We start from the raw sequence: 17303 nt of genomic DNA on the forward strand, positions 1-17303 counted from the left end.
TTAAATGATTACTCTAGGGGTATACTACAGCCCCCTACGTATCACTCATATAGAGATCATGAGGATAAGATTAGAATAATTACTGAATACACAGAGGCATTCAATCAATCATGCTTCCTGTGCTCCATATGTGAATAGAACAAGGAGAAACCCTAATATTTGATACAGTGGGACGTACCCTCTGCCGTGCACCTCATGATGGTTTGCAGAGTATAGATGTAGATACATGCAGCTGTCTGGTGTGCAAATTATGGCTGTAGATCTAGATATTCTCCAAACACTACTTGCTTACTGCATTTTATTTGTTTCTGATATGTCGTTCTTTAATGTGTCTCAATGTACCAAACCATTTTGAACTGCTGACAGATGCTGTGTGACAAATGTTAGTTTCATTCAGTGGTGACATGGGAAGAACTGTATAGACAGTGATTACTGTTTCTCCGTAAATAGTTATTAGGACAGTGAATACTGTGATTATCTGGAATGATTACAGCATATGTTATAAGGAGTCCTTTGAGAATGTATAGGCAATTTGTTTTTGTATATATCCAGTATTACACTGTAATTGTTTACATTTTTTAAAATACTAGTGTATGTTACTTTATGTGCTAGGTAATTAATGTATTTTATACTTTGTAGATATCATGGATTTTATGTAAATTGCTTATTACAAAAAGTGAGTGAGAATGTAGAGAAAAATCTGATTGGACAACTGCTCTTTCAGGTTTGGAAAGCAATATGAACTACCACTACTTATTCAAAGTATAATAATGAACATAACCATGCTCGCAATGGTTCATCTTTGTGTCAATATCAGGAACAAGAATCAGATAATCCGCAGTAAGGACAAGGTGTTTTCAGGTATGGTCATACAATTTTACTCTTGACACAGTTCTTTCTGCCTGTGCAATATGCATTTTTTTAAAGACTAATAATATTGATGTATGTAAAAGGTATTGCAGGTTCTTTGGAATTTCAGTCGGTAATATTTTTTCCTGGAACACACTGCTGTTACTGAGGAAAAATGTTCTGTGATCAGTTTTTCCCCCTGCAGTAGACTTCTCTTCATATTGAATATAATACTTGTACAGAATTTCATCGATAAAACGTAGGTTGGTTCTAAAAGGTGGACACAATGTCGTGTGACTATACTTTAAGGTGTAAATTGTTCATTGAGATTTATGAATGAGATGCATCTAAATGTGAAAGAAGGTAACTTTTTGCCACTTTTAGTGAATGGGTGATGTTCCACAGAAATAGATGCAATGAATGTATTTGGGGAGTGCAAAATTCTGTATTATGAAAGACACTCCCCAGAAGTGAATGTGTTTTCTGTCATATCACCAACAGTTCCCTGAATCTTTTTTGCGAGAAAATGATAGCTACAAAATGTATTTTGCGATGCTACAGATTATGCTCCTTTCTTAAAATGATGATGATGATTCGCGATATTTCATTTGTCAACAGGATGTGTATCCAGCCATTTGGCACAGAGATATTTGACAGTTCCTGATAAACCTGTCTGTCAACATTAAACCGGTCACATCTGGGAAACAGGCTTGCAGTTATTCTTCTTGGGTTTGCTGCTGGATCATATTGTGTAAATACAATATTTCATTGGTGCAACTGCTAGTCATCTTCAGGTGGTGGTAGTTGCTGCTGTCACTACTCCAAGACGTGACTGATAATATCGCGCAGTGGCATCGAAATTTAGTGCCCTTTGCTGGGAGCTGCAGAAAGGTCTTCTATATGTTTGCTGTGGATACTGACTGTGCCGCTAGATGCTTTTGTGGTTAAAAGCTGAACTAAATCTCAGCAGTGCATTGCATTGACTCATGAATTGGAAGTTCTTGTTTTGATTTAATGGCTGCCAGTGCTGGATTCCAGGGAGCGCTTAATTGAAAACCTGCATCCTTGTTGATAAGATTGTCCACCATATAGATATGAATGGCTCCCTTAGTAACAAAATCCCAGAAAGATGTTGCTGGGAAATAAAATTTCAGTATTTTCGTAAAATGTGTGAATCCACAGGTCCAGGCAATGCTCCGCTGATGTTCGATGCAATGGTCTTGTACAGTTGGGAGTGTCTGCTCAATATAAGATTTTCCATATCAGTATGGGATCATATACATGCCACATTTCCTAAAGCCAAAGTTGTCTTTGACTGAGCACAATAAATTCCTCAGTTTTGTTGGTGGCCAAAAAACACACTTGATGTCATGCCTTTTGAGGATTCTTTCTATTCTTGAAGACATGCCACCAAAGTAGGATAAGAACAGCATTGCAGTGGGTACCTGTGCATCTGACTTTACATCCCTGCTTTGAAATTGCTTGGAACAGAATGTGTGGCATATCTATCGGAATAGCTGTTCTGTTGGAATGCCATTCTTAAGTGTTGTAGCTCACCAGGTAGACTATCGACATCTGAGACCATGTGTGCTCAATGCATCAAAGAACGTAAGATACTACTGCATTTTGCAGGGTGATGACAACTTGTGGTCTGCAACCAAAACTCTGTGTGAGTTGGTTTGCAATAGACACTATTTCCCAGTGTACCATTGGCTTATTTTCTGATCATGACATCCAGGTATCGTAGAATGCTATGTTTTTCCACTTACGTTGTGAACTGTGTATTCAAATTGAATGAGTTCAGATGCTGGAGAAACACAGGTAATGTTTCTATTCAATGGGGCCACCCTACAAATGTATCATCTACATATCACGAGTATCAGGAAGGTTTGAGACTTTATTCAAGGTATTTGAATGTGAGTTACATCATTTGCACACTGTTTATAGTTCATGAAATCTTAAAGTATGACATTACCATGAATTTCCCTGTGTAATATAATTTCAGTCCTAAGTGCAGAATAAGTCGTTGAGTCCACTTGTGCAACTACCCAACTAAAGTTGTAAGTTAAGAGTATCAGTTGTTGTCTCCACCAAGACTGCCTTATTTTTGTACTCTAAAGACAGTTTCTCAGTTGTTGAACAGTGGAGGAATTATGTTATTGTCAGAAAGTACAGCAGATGGCTTTATAACACATTTCGTTTTAGTTATTCTTTCATGAAAGATCTTTGGATGATTTTGCACTGTCATTGTTGGGTAAAGTTCATTAGTTAGAACAAAGAATTGACATCTACAATGACTAATGAGAGCAGACAATGGTTTTGGTGTTCGTGGTAGAAAGCAACTTGATCTTACAATTTCTACATCGAATATTTCAGCAAGGATACCTGGAAAAAAGTGAGTTTTACACAGTGGGATCTTTTTAACTTTTTGATTAGTGACTTTCCTTATTCATTTGACCTTAAATACATTTCAGTAGCAAAGTTAATATATAAGATCCATATTGTTGTGTTTATATTTTGCACAGTAGTTTGGCAGCAGTCAAGGTGAAATACCGTTTGCATTAAACTGACTACATGGCAACTGGTTCTGAGTGGAGATAAGCAGACAGACATATAGTCTTTTATGTTGCAGCACAATATTGGGGTGTGCTTTGTTTAAGAAAAATTTGAGTTGGAAATCTTTCACAGCTACTGCAGAACTGAAACTCCATAGCTCGTAACTTAGTCACAAAAAATTCTTCTGGTTTCTTACCTCTCATTGCCTGCCCAAATCCAGTCTTAAAAAGTGCTGCCAAGAAGCACTGCTGACCCATATGAAATATGAAACAACAGACCGTGCTTTTAAGGGAAGTTTAACCCACAAAAATCTGAAGACAACCTGCCTTGGAACCTAGTGGTAGCATAAGTAAAACTTCATGGCCTAAGAAATAACATACGTCATTGTTACTGAATAATGGTTCACCATTAGCAGAATATTTTTCATCTTAACTTGACATTGTTTCAAGCAGTTGAAATATCAGCATGCACAAATGGTTTTATGAGTAAGAAATTAAGACCAAGATTCTACAGAATAACAAGACACTTGGGTTCTTATGATACTTTGTTTCTTAAGATTTAATGACGCTGTCCTCCAAAATACTATTCCAACTCCTATGGCCCAAAATAATTACTTTCTTGCGTATGTCGAATCGTAGAACACTTAGATATTTGAGTAACTTATTGATTATTGTCATGATTTGTAACAAGTAAAGATTAAAGATATTCGTTGATAGTGGGTAAGCCATTAAAATTTGTTTCTAATTTTCTTAGATGGCTGAAGTTAACAATTTTGAAAGTGGACATCAAAAAATGTTACGGCTCTAAATCATCTTTGCTTCTAGGTAAAGTAAGAGGGAATGGTTGTTGATTAAAAATGATTATTCAGTAGATCCTTCGATTAATGATGGATATGGTTGGGATCTGCACTAAATAGCTTTTTGTTCGGGGTTGTGGTCTATACATACCTTTACTGCATTTAACATATTACAGGACAATGTTTTTTTCCCAAATCTGTCATTCGGAAAATACAGGCTTGTCTTATATTCGCAGGTTAAACTGTTGCTGCCGAGATTAATATTTTTATGTTGTTTAATAGTGTTAGAGTGTACAGGGATTGTCCCGATGAAACTTTGGATATTGAGGTCACATGCAGATTTCTTTTGAAGAATTCAGAAAGGCAGCCCTGGGCAAGCTATAATCGAACAGGTTTGAAATTTCCCTATAGGCTGAAGCGCATGATACAGTGTTGACATTTCTTGAACAATCACGTGACATTTGACTCATTTCATGCTGGTGAAAGGGATACATGAGAAACTATGAATTAGCCACTACAACAGTCTATTGCTCTGCTTAAAATTTGACAATTTTGTGAAACACAGGAGCAAAAAGTACTAAATTCTATCATCTTAGGAATTGTTCTTGTATTTGATCAGGTTTGCAATAAAAGTTCTCGTACATGTGTGGATACTGTGTACAAACATTAATGTTGCTTTTTAGGTAAAGGTAACATACAAAATTGGAAATGTCGTCCTTCAAAAACATTACTTGATTCTGAACCCAGAGTAATATCCTACTTGATTATGAGAGACTGTAATGATTTACTAAGTGGTTTGCAAATGAGAAATTTGGTTGATATTCGAATATAAGAGTACCGGGTAAAAACATTACCAGCTTTTAATCAGCTTTTGAACATGATGGTGACATTCAGATAAAACAGGAAGAAAAATTTATCAACAATGAAATGCCAACAAATGAAACCACTAAAATTAAACTGACTGTAATTGTTTTGAGAATAAGTTAAAGCAGCAATATCCAGTTGTGGAGATAGTACCAACAGTTGTCGTCGTCACATATGACTTCCACCCTAGAAGGTATTGCAGTCCGTTTCACAGTTGTTCAAACACAGCACTATGGAAGGGTTGGAGGGGAACAGTGATACCAACTTCGCAGAGAACTAGATAAGCGCGGGGAGGGGTGTAGTGAGCAGGCAGCAAAGTACGTCATGTTGTCAACTATAGGACCACATTTAAACTGCAGTTTGTAGTCAGAATTGAATTGACTTTAAAACTGGACAAAAACAGTACTCATTTCCCCCCATGAACCATAAACCATGGACCTGGTGGGGAGGCTTGGGTGCCTCAGTGATACAGATAGCCATACTGTAGGTGCAACCACAATGGAGGGATATCTGTTGAGAGGCCAGACAAACATGTGGCTCCTGAAGAGGGGCAGCAACCTCTTCAGTAGTTGCAGGGCAACAGTCTGGATGACTTACCGACCTGGCCTTGTAACATTAACCAAAATGGTCTTGCTGTGCTGGTACTGCGAAAGGTTTAAAGCAAGGGGAAACTACAGCCGTAATTTTTCCCCAGAGCATGCAGCTTCACTGTGTGATTAAATGATGATGGCGCCATCTTGGGTAAAACATTCTGGAGGTAAAATAGTCCCCCATTCGAGCAGGGACTCCTCAGGAGGGCATTGTTACCAGGAGAAATAAAACTGGTGTTCTATGGATCGAAGTGTGGAATGTCAGATCCCTTAATCAGGTAGGTAGGTAGGTTACAAAATTTAAAAAGGGAAATGGATAGGTTAAAGTTAGATATAGTGGGAATTAGTAAAGTTGGCTGGCAGGAGGAACAAGACTTTTGATCAGGTGAATACAGGGTTATAAATACGAAATCAAATAGGGGTAATGCAGGAGTAGGTTTAGTAATGAATAATAAACTAGGGGCATGGGTAAGCTACTGTGAACAGCATAGCGAATCCATTATTGTAGCCAAGATAGACACAAAACCCACTCCTACCACAGTAGTACAAATTTATATGCCAACTAGCTCTGCAGACAATGACGAGATTGAAGAAATGTATGATGAGATAAAAGAAATTATTCATATAGTGAAGGGAGACGAAAATTTAATAGTCATGGGGGACTGGAATTCAATAGTAGGAAAAGGAAGAGAAGGAAAAGTTGTAGGTGAATATGGAAAGGGGTAAGGTATGAAAGAGGAAGCTGCGTGGTAGAATTTTGCACAGAGCATAACTTAATCATAGCTAACACTTGGTTTAAGAATCGTGAGAGAAGGTTGTATACGTTAAAGAGGCCTGGAGACACTGGAATGTTTCAGATGATGGTAAGACAGAGATTTAGGAACTGGGTTTTAAATTGTAAGACATGTCCAGTGGTAGATGTGGACTCGGACCACAATCTATTGGTTATGAACTGTCGATTAAAACTGAAGAAACTGCAAAAAGGCAGGAATTTAAGGAGATGGGACCTGGATAAACCGAAAGAACTAGAGGCTGTAGAGAGTTTCAGAGGGAGCATTAGGGAATGATTGGCAAGAACAGGGGAAAGGATTACAGAAGATGAAGAATGGATAGATTGAAGGCAGCAGAGGATCAAGTAGGTAAAAAGACAAAGGCTAGTAGAAACCATTGGGTAACACAAGACATCTAAAGTTTAATTGATGAAAGGAGAAAATATAAAAATGCAGTAAATGAAGCAGTTGAAAGTGAATACAAACGTCTAAAATTGAGACTGACAGGAAATGAAAAATGACTAAGCAGGAATGGCCAGAGGACAGATGTAAGGATTTAGAAGCATATATCATTAGGGGAAAGATAGATGCCACCTACAGGAAAATTAAACAGACCTTTCGAGAAAAGAGAAGCAGTAGTGTGAATATCAAGAGCTCAGATGGAAAACCAGTCATAAACAAAGATAGAAAAGCAGAAAGGGGAAGGAGTAAAAGGAAGATGTACTAAACAGCAATATTATGGAAATGGAATGGAACTTAGATGAAGGTGACATGAGAGAGATGATACTGCATGAAGAATTTGACAGAGCAGTGAAAGACCTAACTTGAAACAAGGGTCTAGGAGTAGACATTCCGTTAGAACTACCAATAGCCTTGGCAGAGCCAGCCATGACAGGAAGATGTATGAGACAGGTGAAATGTGAAATACCCTCAAAATTCAAGAAGAGTGTAATAATTCCTATCCCATAGAAAACAGGTGTGAAAATTAACGAACTGTCAGTTTACTAAGTCATGACTTGTAATTTGTACAGAAACCAGATGACAGTTATACGAATTGAGGGTCATGAAAGAGTGGTGGTGGTGGTTTTGTAGGGTGTTCAACTGCCTGGTCATCAGCGCCCGTACAAAGTCCCAATTTTTACAAAGTCCCAATTTTTACAAAGTCCCAATTTTTACACAGTCCCAATTTTTACACAGTCCCATCAAGCCACTGTCACAAATGACGACAACGACGATGACGACCTCGCTGATGTTATTCAATCTGTATATTGAGCAAACAGTGAAGGAAACAAAAGGAAAATTCGGAGTATGAATTAAAATCCATGGAGAAGAAATAAAAAGTTTGAGGTTTGCCGATGATAGTGTAATGTCAGAGACAGCGAAGGACCTGGAAGAGCAGTTGAACAGAATGGACAGAGTATTGAAAGGAGGATATAAGATGAACATCAACCAAAGTAAAATTAGGACAATGGAATGTAGTTGAATTAAATCAGGTGCTGAGGGAATTAGATTAGAAAGTGAGACACTTAAAGTATTAGGTGAGTTTTGCTATTTGAGGAGCAAAATAACTGATGATGGTCGAAGTAGAGAGGATAGAAAATATAGACTGGCTCAGTCAAAGAAAGCATTTCTGAAGAAGAGAAATTTGTTTACGTTGAGTATGGATTTAAGTGTCAGAAAGTCTTTTGTGAAGGTAATTGCATGGATTGTAGCCATGTATGAAAGTGGAACATGGATGATAAATAGTTAAAACTAGAAGAGAGTAGAAGCTTTCAAAATGTGGTGCTGCAGAAGAATACTGAAGTTAAGATTGGTCAATCACGTAACTATTAAGGAGGTACTGAATAGAATTGGGGAGAAGAGGAATCTGTGGCACAACTTGACTAGAAGAAGGGATCAGTTGGTAGGACACATTCCGAGGCATCAAGGGATCACCAATTTAGTACTGGAGGGCAATGTGGAGGGTCAAAATCGTAGAGGAAGACCAAGAGATGAATACGCTAAGCAGATTCAGAAGGATGTGGGTTGCAGTAGTTACTTGGAGATGAAGAATCTTGCACAGGATAGAGTAGTATAAAGGGCTGCATTAAACCAGTCTCCAGACTGAAGACCACAACAACAACACTATTCATTTCTGCATGGGACGGTAAAAATCAAGGTAGGACTCAGTGACATGTTTCGTGCTGCAGCGTTTTGACCCTCACCGTGACTATGATGGGAAAGAAAGAGGGTGCGTTAGCTGCTAATTCTGCGCTGCCAATGAGAGAGCGTCGGGCAGAAGATATGTTTTCGAAGCAAGTGATGACATTGTAACATTCTCACATCAGTATTGAAGCGAAAACCGTTATGTATTCAGATAAAAACAGCTGTGTTCTGTGGTCCCATGGTAACCACAATCTCAGAAATCACAACATATTTGTAAGAAACAGCCAAATATTTGTTCTGATGGAGATAAGAATTTCCCAGCTGTACCATTAAGATGACGATGACGATGACAAACAGGAGAAGAATTAAAAATAGTGACAAGATAGACAAGAGGGTCAGTAAGCAAAAAATGTAAAAAAGAAAAAGTCTGCTAATTAATGTAAACCATTTATCAAAATGAAGGCAACCAATAAATGGCATAGATTTAGTATAGTTATAATGCTAACTTGTAGGTGGATACTTTGTGAGTAAAACAGTTTGTAATTTTTTTAGTTTGAATATGTTAAAAATTTTTTTTTCTAAAGGAGCCTCATGAAAAAAATGGGGGTCATCTTACAATGAGGGTCGTCTCATACTCGCATAAATGTGGTGCACTGAAACATTAAAAACCAGAAAGAGGGGGGGAGAGAGGGTGGCAAGGGGGTTCTAGTGAGAGAGAGAGTCTTTGCGACAGAACTTTCTCAATTTGACAAAGGGGTAAGGAATTGTTCATTGTTTTTTGGAGGAACTACCTTCAAGTTCACGTTTTGTGATTATTTAGGAGACCTGTATCATGATGAACGTGATTATCTTGTTAATAACAAATCATATATCAGTTGCAGCGTGGAAATGTATTGGAGGAAAAGATGAAATTTTGAGCTTTTGGTTTATGATTGTTCAAACAGAGAGAAAAGTTTTGTTACAAAATATGCTTTCTGTCTTAAAAGTGTACTATGACTAAATTAAGTTAAGATGTGTGGGTATCTGCTGGTGGGTTGGAAAAGGAAGTTTAATGCATCACGACAACATTCCCTTTGAAGGTATTACAGTGGTGAGGGAAAGCATATTGAAGTTACATTGGATTGTGAAGGAGATCGTATGCAGTGGTGGTCCAATATTTTTTTGCAATATGTTGCTGTCTAACATCTGGATGTCTCTTATGAAGCGTTGCCACCAGTTGGATGCGATCTCAAAAATAGAACAAAGCCTTATAATCTTCAAGGACAATGTAGTTCCCCTTGAATTATTGCAGTGATAGTGATCGATGTGTGGTTATTATTACATATTAAAATCAGTTTCTTTCTGTAGGATATGGTATGGAAAAAAGGATATTTTTAGTTTTTTTGTTGTTAAGCAGTTCTAAGATTGAAATCCATGGTATAGGAACATGTATGGAGGAGACCAACAAGTACAGGTGTTGTTCATAACCTAAACTGTCTCCAACAATGACAAGTTAGTGATTGAACTATTCCTGTTTGCATTCATTTGAAGTATTTTTAATACGATCAGTGTGAGTGTAACCTTTCCATTGCTAAGCAAGTCACTTACTTTTCACATTGCTCTTATTGATGCGCACATTTCTAAACACACTGCAAAGTTTTGTAGTTTAGGACAAAAGTTAATGGGTAAGGCTGAAAAGAAACCGTCAAGTATATACATTATTCAACTACTTGTGAATTCTTAGACTTACCCTTCATTGTTCATTTATTTCTTATTAAGGCATAAAAGTTTACTAATATTAGAAGACATCTCAGTTTGTATTTAGTGTGACTGCATGTGTGATGCAGAGAAGCTATTCTGTCTCTGAAAGTGTATGAACATGTAATTATCCTTGATTTGTGAATCTGTAGTATTCCATCAAATGCTTAGCCATCCCTCCCTCATAGGGAGTACAGGATGGACCACAGTAACTTAAAATGCATTGCTGGCAGTGCTGTAAAAGGCACATGTGAAGATATTGGGAAACTGCACTTGCCAACATGACTAAAATACTTTGTGTGAGTGTGTGACATTCCCGGAATGTATCTACCTCTGTTAAGGCTGCAGCATGTGGAAGCAATATAAATGGTCGAATCAAAACACCTTCAGCTGTCTAAATTTCCAGTATTTTATTTGTGCAACTGGTTTCAGCACTACAGTACGCCATCTTCAGACCCCATGACCAACATGTAGGAAGGATCACAACTCTGGTCCAGTCAAAATACGGTCCAGCATTCATTGACTGGTTTCCGCAGATTTCTTCTTAACACCGTGATCCCTTTGGTCATCGGCAAGTGATGATTAAAGGGATCACTTTGTGAGGAACAAACCGCGGGCACCAGGCTTTGAACGCTGTTCCCTATCATGACTGGTCCAGAGGTGGATTCCTTCCTACACGTCGGTCAGGGGGCCTGAAGATGGCGTAATGTAGCACTGAAACTGGTTGCACAAATAAAATAACTGGAAATTTAGACAGCTGAAGGTGTTTTGATTTGACACTTTGTATTGAACAACCAAGGTCCCTCAACCATATGTATAGAAATGGACTTAGGGACAGGAAGCAATTTGTCAGAATTTATTGGACCATTATAGAATAGCAAATGTGGAGTAATCAGATAGTAGTTTCGGGTTTATGGGAAATGTGCATTTATTGGATGATAGTTTTGAACTTATCAAACATTGGAAAATCTAGGATGGAATGTAGGCAGTGTGGTTTCAGTTGCCTGAGACTGCAATCGCGCGCGTGTGTTTTGAACTTATCAAAAATTGGAAAATCTAGGATGGAATGTAGGCAGTGTGGTTTCAGTTGCCTGAGACTGCAATTGCGCGCGCGCGCGCGCGCGCGTGTGTGTGTGTGTGTGTGTGTGTGTGTGTGTGTGTGTGTGTGTGTTGTTGACTAAGGCCTTAATGGCTGAAAGCTTTTAACTTGTTGTGCCTATCTGCGATTCAGCATCTCTGCTATATGGTGAGTTTTGAACTTGTCAGCAGAACATTATGTCCACCGATCTGTATAGACCCATCCAGGCGACAGCAGTGTCACCTGGTAAGGAATGACTACTAGTCAGATACACGCATGGTGCATGTAGTATGAGTGAGTGTGCTATCCATGTGTGGAATGGGGAAGGCATATTTGACCGAGAGCCGATTGTGAGGGCCCAGAGGCTCGCCATGAGCATTTCGGAAACTGCACGATTTGTCAGGTGTTAGAGGAGTGCTGTGCTGAGCATCTTAAAAACATAGTGAAACCACGTCCAGACATCATGGGATTAGGTGGTAAAACAGGACAGGCAGCGAACTGTGGCGGAACTAACATCAGACTTTTATGCCGGACAGAGAAAAAGTGTGCGTGAACACACATTGCACCGAACACTCCAAACGATGGCCGTCCACTGCCTACGAACCTTGCAAGTGCCAACGTTAACACCACGACATCGGCAAGTACAACTGAAATGGGTATGTGACCATCAGCATTGGACATTGGCACAGTGGCAGAATGTTGCAGGGTCTGATGAATCCTGTTACCGTCTTCATCATGCTGGCAGGGTGCAAAACCATTGTCTTCTAGGGGAACAGCTCCTTGACACCTGTACTGTGGAACAGAGACAAGCTGATGGTGGCTCCATTATGCACTGGGGAACATTCACGTGGGCATCCATGGGTCCAGTGGAGCTCATGGAAGGAATCATGATGGCCAAGGGGTATTGTAAACTGGTTGCAGACTACATGTATCCCCTCTTGATGATTGTTTTCCGATGGGAGTGGCATTTTTTAACAAGATAATGCACCATGTTCCAATGCCAGGAGCGTAATGGATGGGTTCGAATAACTAAGTGGCAAGTTCAATTCAGCTGCTGGTCCCCCAGCTGACCAGATCTGAATCTGATCGAACACATGTGGGGCGTTATTGGATGTGGTGTCAGAGCTCATCAGCCCCCTCCCCAGAATTTATGGGAGTTGGTGACTTGTGAGTGCAGATGCAGTGTCAGCTCCCTCCAGTGATCTACCAAGGCTCATTGCTTCCGTGCCATGATGTCTCACCACAGTTATCTGTGCCAAAGGTGGACGTATTGGCTGTGAGGTAGGTGGTCATAATGTTCTGGCTGCAGTGTGTGTGTGTGTGTGTGTGTGTGTGTGTGTGTGTGTGTGTGTGAAGAATTACAGGGAACATGAAGTCTGGTATTTGCAGTAGGAATTATAATGCTTTCTATTAAAGTTAAACAAAGGACCCAAAGAATTATAAACTGAGTTAGTGGCAGCATGTAGATGGCACAGTAGTTCTTTACTAAGATTTTTTCACTTCTTTCTTGTTTTATCCTGTTAAGTATTGAAGAAATTTATACTTCCGAATGATTACAGATCAGAACCTTCATGTTAACAATTGTTTTTTTTTTTACCATGCAGTATTATCACATTGCACAACTGTTTTTGCTACTTCTTACTGATACAATGTGTTAGTGATGTATGTTTTTCTCCCCTTTTGTCTGGTTTTGTGTGTGTGTGTGTGTGTGTGTGTGTGTGTGTGTGTGTGTGTGTGTGTGTGTGTGTGTGTGTGTGTGAGAGAGAGAGAGAGAGAGAGATTATTTCCTCTGACCTCCTATACTTCACTCTTATTTCTTTGAGATTACAATTTACATATGATACTTTTCTTATGCTCGTGCATGAATGTTTGTGTGCAAAGCAAATTGTTATGTGCAGTTGTAAAGAAAATTGTTACACATGTCAGTGTTAAGGAATGCACAGAATATTTTTATTTCTGTCTCCAGTCTTCTGGTATTATCTTCAGCTAAATGATACACTAAACTGTCACAGTTTCTAGGTTCCTTTGATCCTGCTGTCCACTGGAACTTCTGTGTGAACAGTCCCAAGCTTACATTCTGTAAAAATACTATGAGAACTAATCCCATGCTCTGTTTCATGACAGAAGTGAGCAGCAAGGATGACACAAGTGGAAGGTCTCACAAGAGTAATAAGCAGCGGTTTCCAGTGCACACCTTCCGTGGTATGTGGTGGATAAGCCTCAGCCACCTTTTCTTCTTGTGCTCTATGCTTATAGATTGGTGAAATTGTGTTTCTGGGTTTCTCAGTCTGCACCTTATTTTCCTTCTCTTTGTGATTAGCTTGGACTGGTGAATGACCTGGCTTGTTTCCAGTTTCTTATCTGCAATTGCTTGCCTGTCCCCTTTGCCATGTGCCTTGTAAAATTGCTAACGTCTTAATGCAACGTAAGTATAATGTGTATTTCTAACTTAAATATCAGTTACAGTAATTTAGTACATCTCAGGTTTTAGAATGCTGAAAGTAGCAGGGAATAAATAGTTTTTTGCTCAACTCGCCCTATCCCAGAAAAGGGATTATATACTCCTAGCTGCATGTGAAAAGCAAGGAGGGCAGATCTGTCTATTGTAAATTTTTTCATGTTTCTGAGCACTTCCCATTAACAATAATCACCTTTTTATTACTATCAACCATATAATATATACCCTAAATTATCTCTGAAAGGCGATTTGGGAACTTTCTGACAAGACAGATAATGTAAAATATCTAATTATCACTTTTTGAAACAGGAATTACTGAACAAAATGACATAATAGAAGAAAATAGGAGTTTGTTCCAACTTTTGGAATTTTTAAATGTGTTCACTCACTAATAGAATAGGAAAGGTACCAGATATATTTCAAAATGCAGTGTTGACAAAGCTAGCAAAAAACAAATTCTGCAGAACCAAAACTTAAGGTACAGAGAGTTTGAATTAATAGAGACATCAAAAGTAAGCATTTTTTAAATATTTCTAGACTTCTCTTACCTCCGGCCTTAAACTTCTGATGGCTAGAAATTCAGCAGTGGATTCAGTTTTGTTTTGTGTCGAGCCATCCCTGTTGTAATTGTTTTATGTCTAGTCTGGTATTCAAAGTCTCCTCGTGTATCCTAAGTATTACTAATATTAAATTTTGTACCTCCATTTTCCCAAAAAACCCTTATTTAACATATCACACATCAATGTGGAGCATATTTCATTACTTGCATATTTGCAAATTGCAGAAATTAGTGATAAATACAGTACATCAGTATGAAATAACATTCATTAGCAGCAAAGTTTGAGGTGTTACTTAAAGTTGTTTACAAATATACTGCAAGATAGAATGGGAAATAGTCTGAAGTGGAAAGAAAAGCTGTGAGATTAAACACAAACTGAAAATTAAAAACAAAGCATTACAAAAGCATCAAGCTTTACATAGGATGGAATAACCAGAAACAGTATGAATGGCAGAATGATTTGTTTTTTTCCACATTTGAATGCTAAATGTATTTTTGTAAGTTCTTGTCTCCTCAGATAAATTACTCACTTTGTGACCTGCATTTGGGTCTCTAAATATGTGGATAGAAGGATTTTATCATGACTTATTTAGTTAATTTTTCAGTGTTGACAAGGGCAAATACATACATAAGTATTTTGTATGGTATTTGCACGTGTGTTGGTATGCATTTCTTGCACTGTAGTAATTGTTTTGAGATTACCAGGTACTGTGTGTTCTCAGTTATGTAGAAAATTACACAAACAAGCTAACACATTGTTAGTTTGTGTAACATCATAAAAAATATATTCGTAAATACTGCACTTGACAATGAGAATAAAATCTTGAAACACTGTTGCTCAGTAAAAAAAAAAAAGTAACTGGCACTGTATTTAAACTACAAACATTTGCATAACCAGGGTTGCCATAAGGTGTGGAAATCGGGGAATTTCAGACTTGTCAGGGGAATCAGGGAAATTAAAAAAAAAAATGCTGGAAAAATCTCATTTATGTCTCAGTAGATGAAATGATTTATTTACGGAGATGTCATGCATCGTTGCTATCTGGGCGCAGCTGAGTACTTGCACTGCTTCCCAACTCCTTCATTCTTACTGCTTCTCCATTTCCTACCATTCCCCTCAGCTAGCAGTCAGTGCTGCCATCACTTCTTGCCACTAGCCTAATATCAGGCAATGAGAGGCAGGGAGGCATGAAGAGTGGTTTGTTTGGATCTGATTCTCAGAGACTGTTGACGCAGCGGCCGGAGACAGCCGTCGTGTGTGCATGAGTTGTCTGAGTGAGTGTGTGAATATGTGGGTGCTCTCATTTTCTGACAAAGACTATGGCCAAAAATTTAGTTGTGAGAGTGCGAATGTCTTTCCTATGTTGCCTGTCTGCAGCTCAGTGATCATCTTTATGGTGAATCGGTACCTATATTCATTAGTATTGATTCTGAGTATTCGTGGTGCAAGTTACTTGTTGCATGGATTGATCACTGCAGTCTCATTTCATCAACATGGTGTCTGTGACACGTGAATAACTGGCCACATGAGTGGACTTCAACGATGGACCAAAGCCGCGGGCCATTTCTGCATGTATCTCGAAAGGATCGGGCCTGCCGATCTGAAGCCCTTTTGTTTCCCACTAATGTGCAGGTCCTGCCAGTTGGATCCAGTCTCACCAATCTGCCTGCAAGCTGGGTCTATTTGTGTATGGTGTAATGCACCAGATTTTTGTGGTTTATCCATGAACCCAGGACTGTGGAGTTCCTTGGAAGCCCAGAGGCCACGAGCATGGACGTAAGGAATTGTGACTTGTCACCACAAGCACATTGTACAATGCAGCATTTTATTTATGGACATTGTATTTATTCTAGAACATTGTGGCTATTTGAAAGCAGTTCCTGTATTAGAAAGTATAGATGATACAAAGAAAATTGTTGCAGTCACTGGTGGTTTATATGCTATGTACTCATAAAATGATATTTGTTCAGGTGATGCCACACTGGGGTACTTGCATGTCTGAGATCATGAAATGATGATGATGATGATGATGATGATGATGATGATGATGATGACGATAACACTTGGTCCATAAGTGGAGAAAATCTCCAACCTAGCCAAGAATTGATCACCTGCCCATTGCTCTGTAGGCAAACACATTACCACTCAGCTAAGCAGGCGGACACACGATACCTGTAAAATAATAGATATGACAATGTGGGTAATAACTGGAAATAACATTATGGGCATAGGAAATCGAACAGGAGCGATAAAGAAGTCATGAACAGCAGGAAAACTGTAATTCTGGGAACGTGAAAGTGGGGTTATACTGTACTACTGAAAACTGCAATTAGGTTGGGATTTTATAGTATAAAAACTTAGTCTGCCTCCATATCCAAGAGGTAGCACATCTGAGTTGCATGTCAAGGACCCAGATTCAATTCCTTTGCTGTTGTGGACTTTCCTTCCTTGGTGGGAGTACTGGAACAGGGTGAATTCAACTTCATGATGCAAATTGAAGAGTTACTTGGATAAGAAGTAATGGCTCCAAGATCTGAAAAGCCAATAACGGCCGGGAGAGTGGTGTGCTAATCCCATGCCCCTACATACTGCATCTACAGTGCCACTTGGTGGAGGTTGACATGGTGGCAGTTCAAGGTTGCATGGCATTCAGGGCCTGATCTTGTAGTTTAGTTTAGTTTTTCTATGACAAACTCTCACAGAGCAGTGGACTTCCTGACACATCATGAAAGATTGAGTAATGGAAGAGAAACACAAAATTCTAACTTGACTTTAAAACATACAATAATATTTGAGAAAAGATCTATTTTGGCAATTGTGTCCACCTGAAGAAGCTTGTGTGTATCATCAGGGACCATTTCTTGCAGAAAACAGTAAGTTTGTACCAGCAAGTTCTACAC

The 17303-nt window shown here is 38.8% G+C and overlaps 1 protein-coding gene across 3 annotated transcripts in view; it reads left to right on the forward strand.

Moving 5' to 3' along the window:
• Nucleotides 1-17303, forward strand: part of LOC126161762 (solute carrier family 66 member 2) — a 67779-nt gene that overhangs the window by 15996 nt on the left and 34480 nt on the right. Inside the window, exons 3-4 of one of the 3 annotated variants that reach the window (XM_049917818.1) lie at nt 725-861; nt 13513-13587. In XM_049917818.1, coding sequence (XP_049773775.1) covers nt 725-861; nt 13513-13587 — 212 coding nt within the window. Of the gene's footprint in view, nt 1-724; nt 862-13509; nt 13588-17303 lie in introns of all 3 variants that reach the window. The other 2 variants (XM_049917817.1, XM_049917819.1) reach the window with 2 other exon arrangements.

Source organism: Schistocerca cancellata, chromosome 2, assembly GCF_023864275.1.
Source record: "Schistocerca cancellata isolate TAMUIC-IGC-003103 chromosome 2, iqSchCanc2.1, whole genome shotgun sequence".
NCBI lineage: Eukaryota > Metazoa > Arthropoda > Insecta > Orthoptera > Acrididae > Schistocerca > Schistocerca cancellata.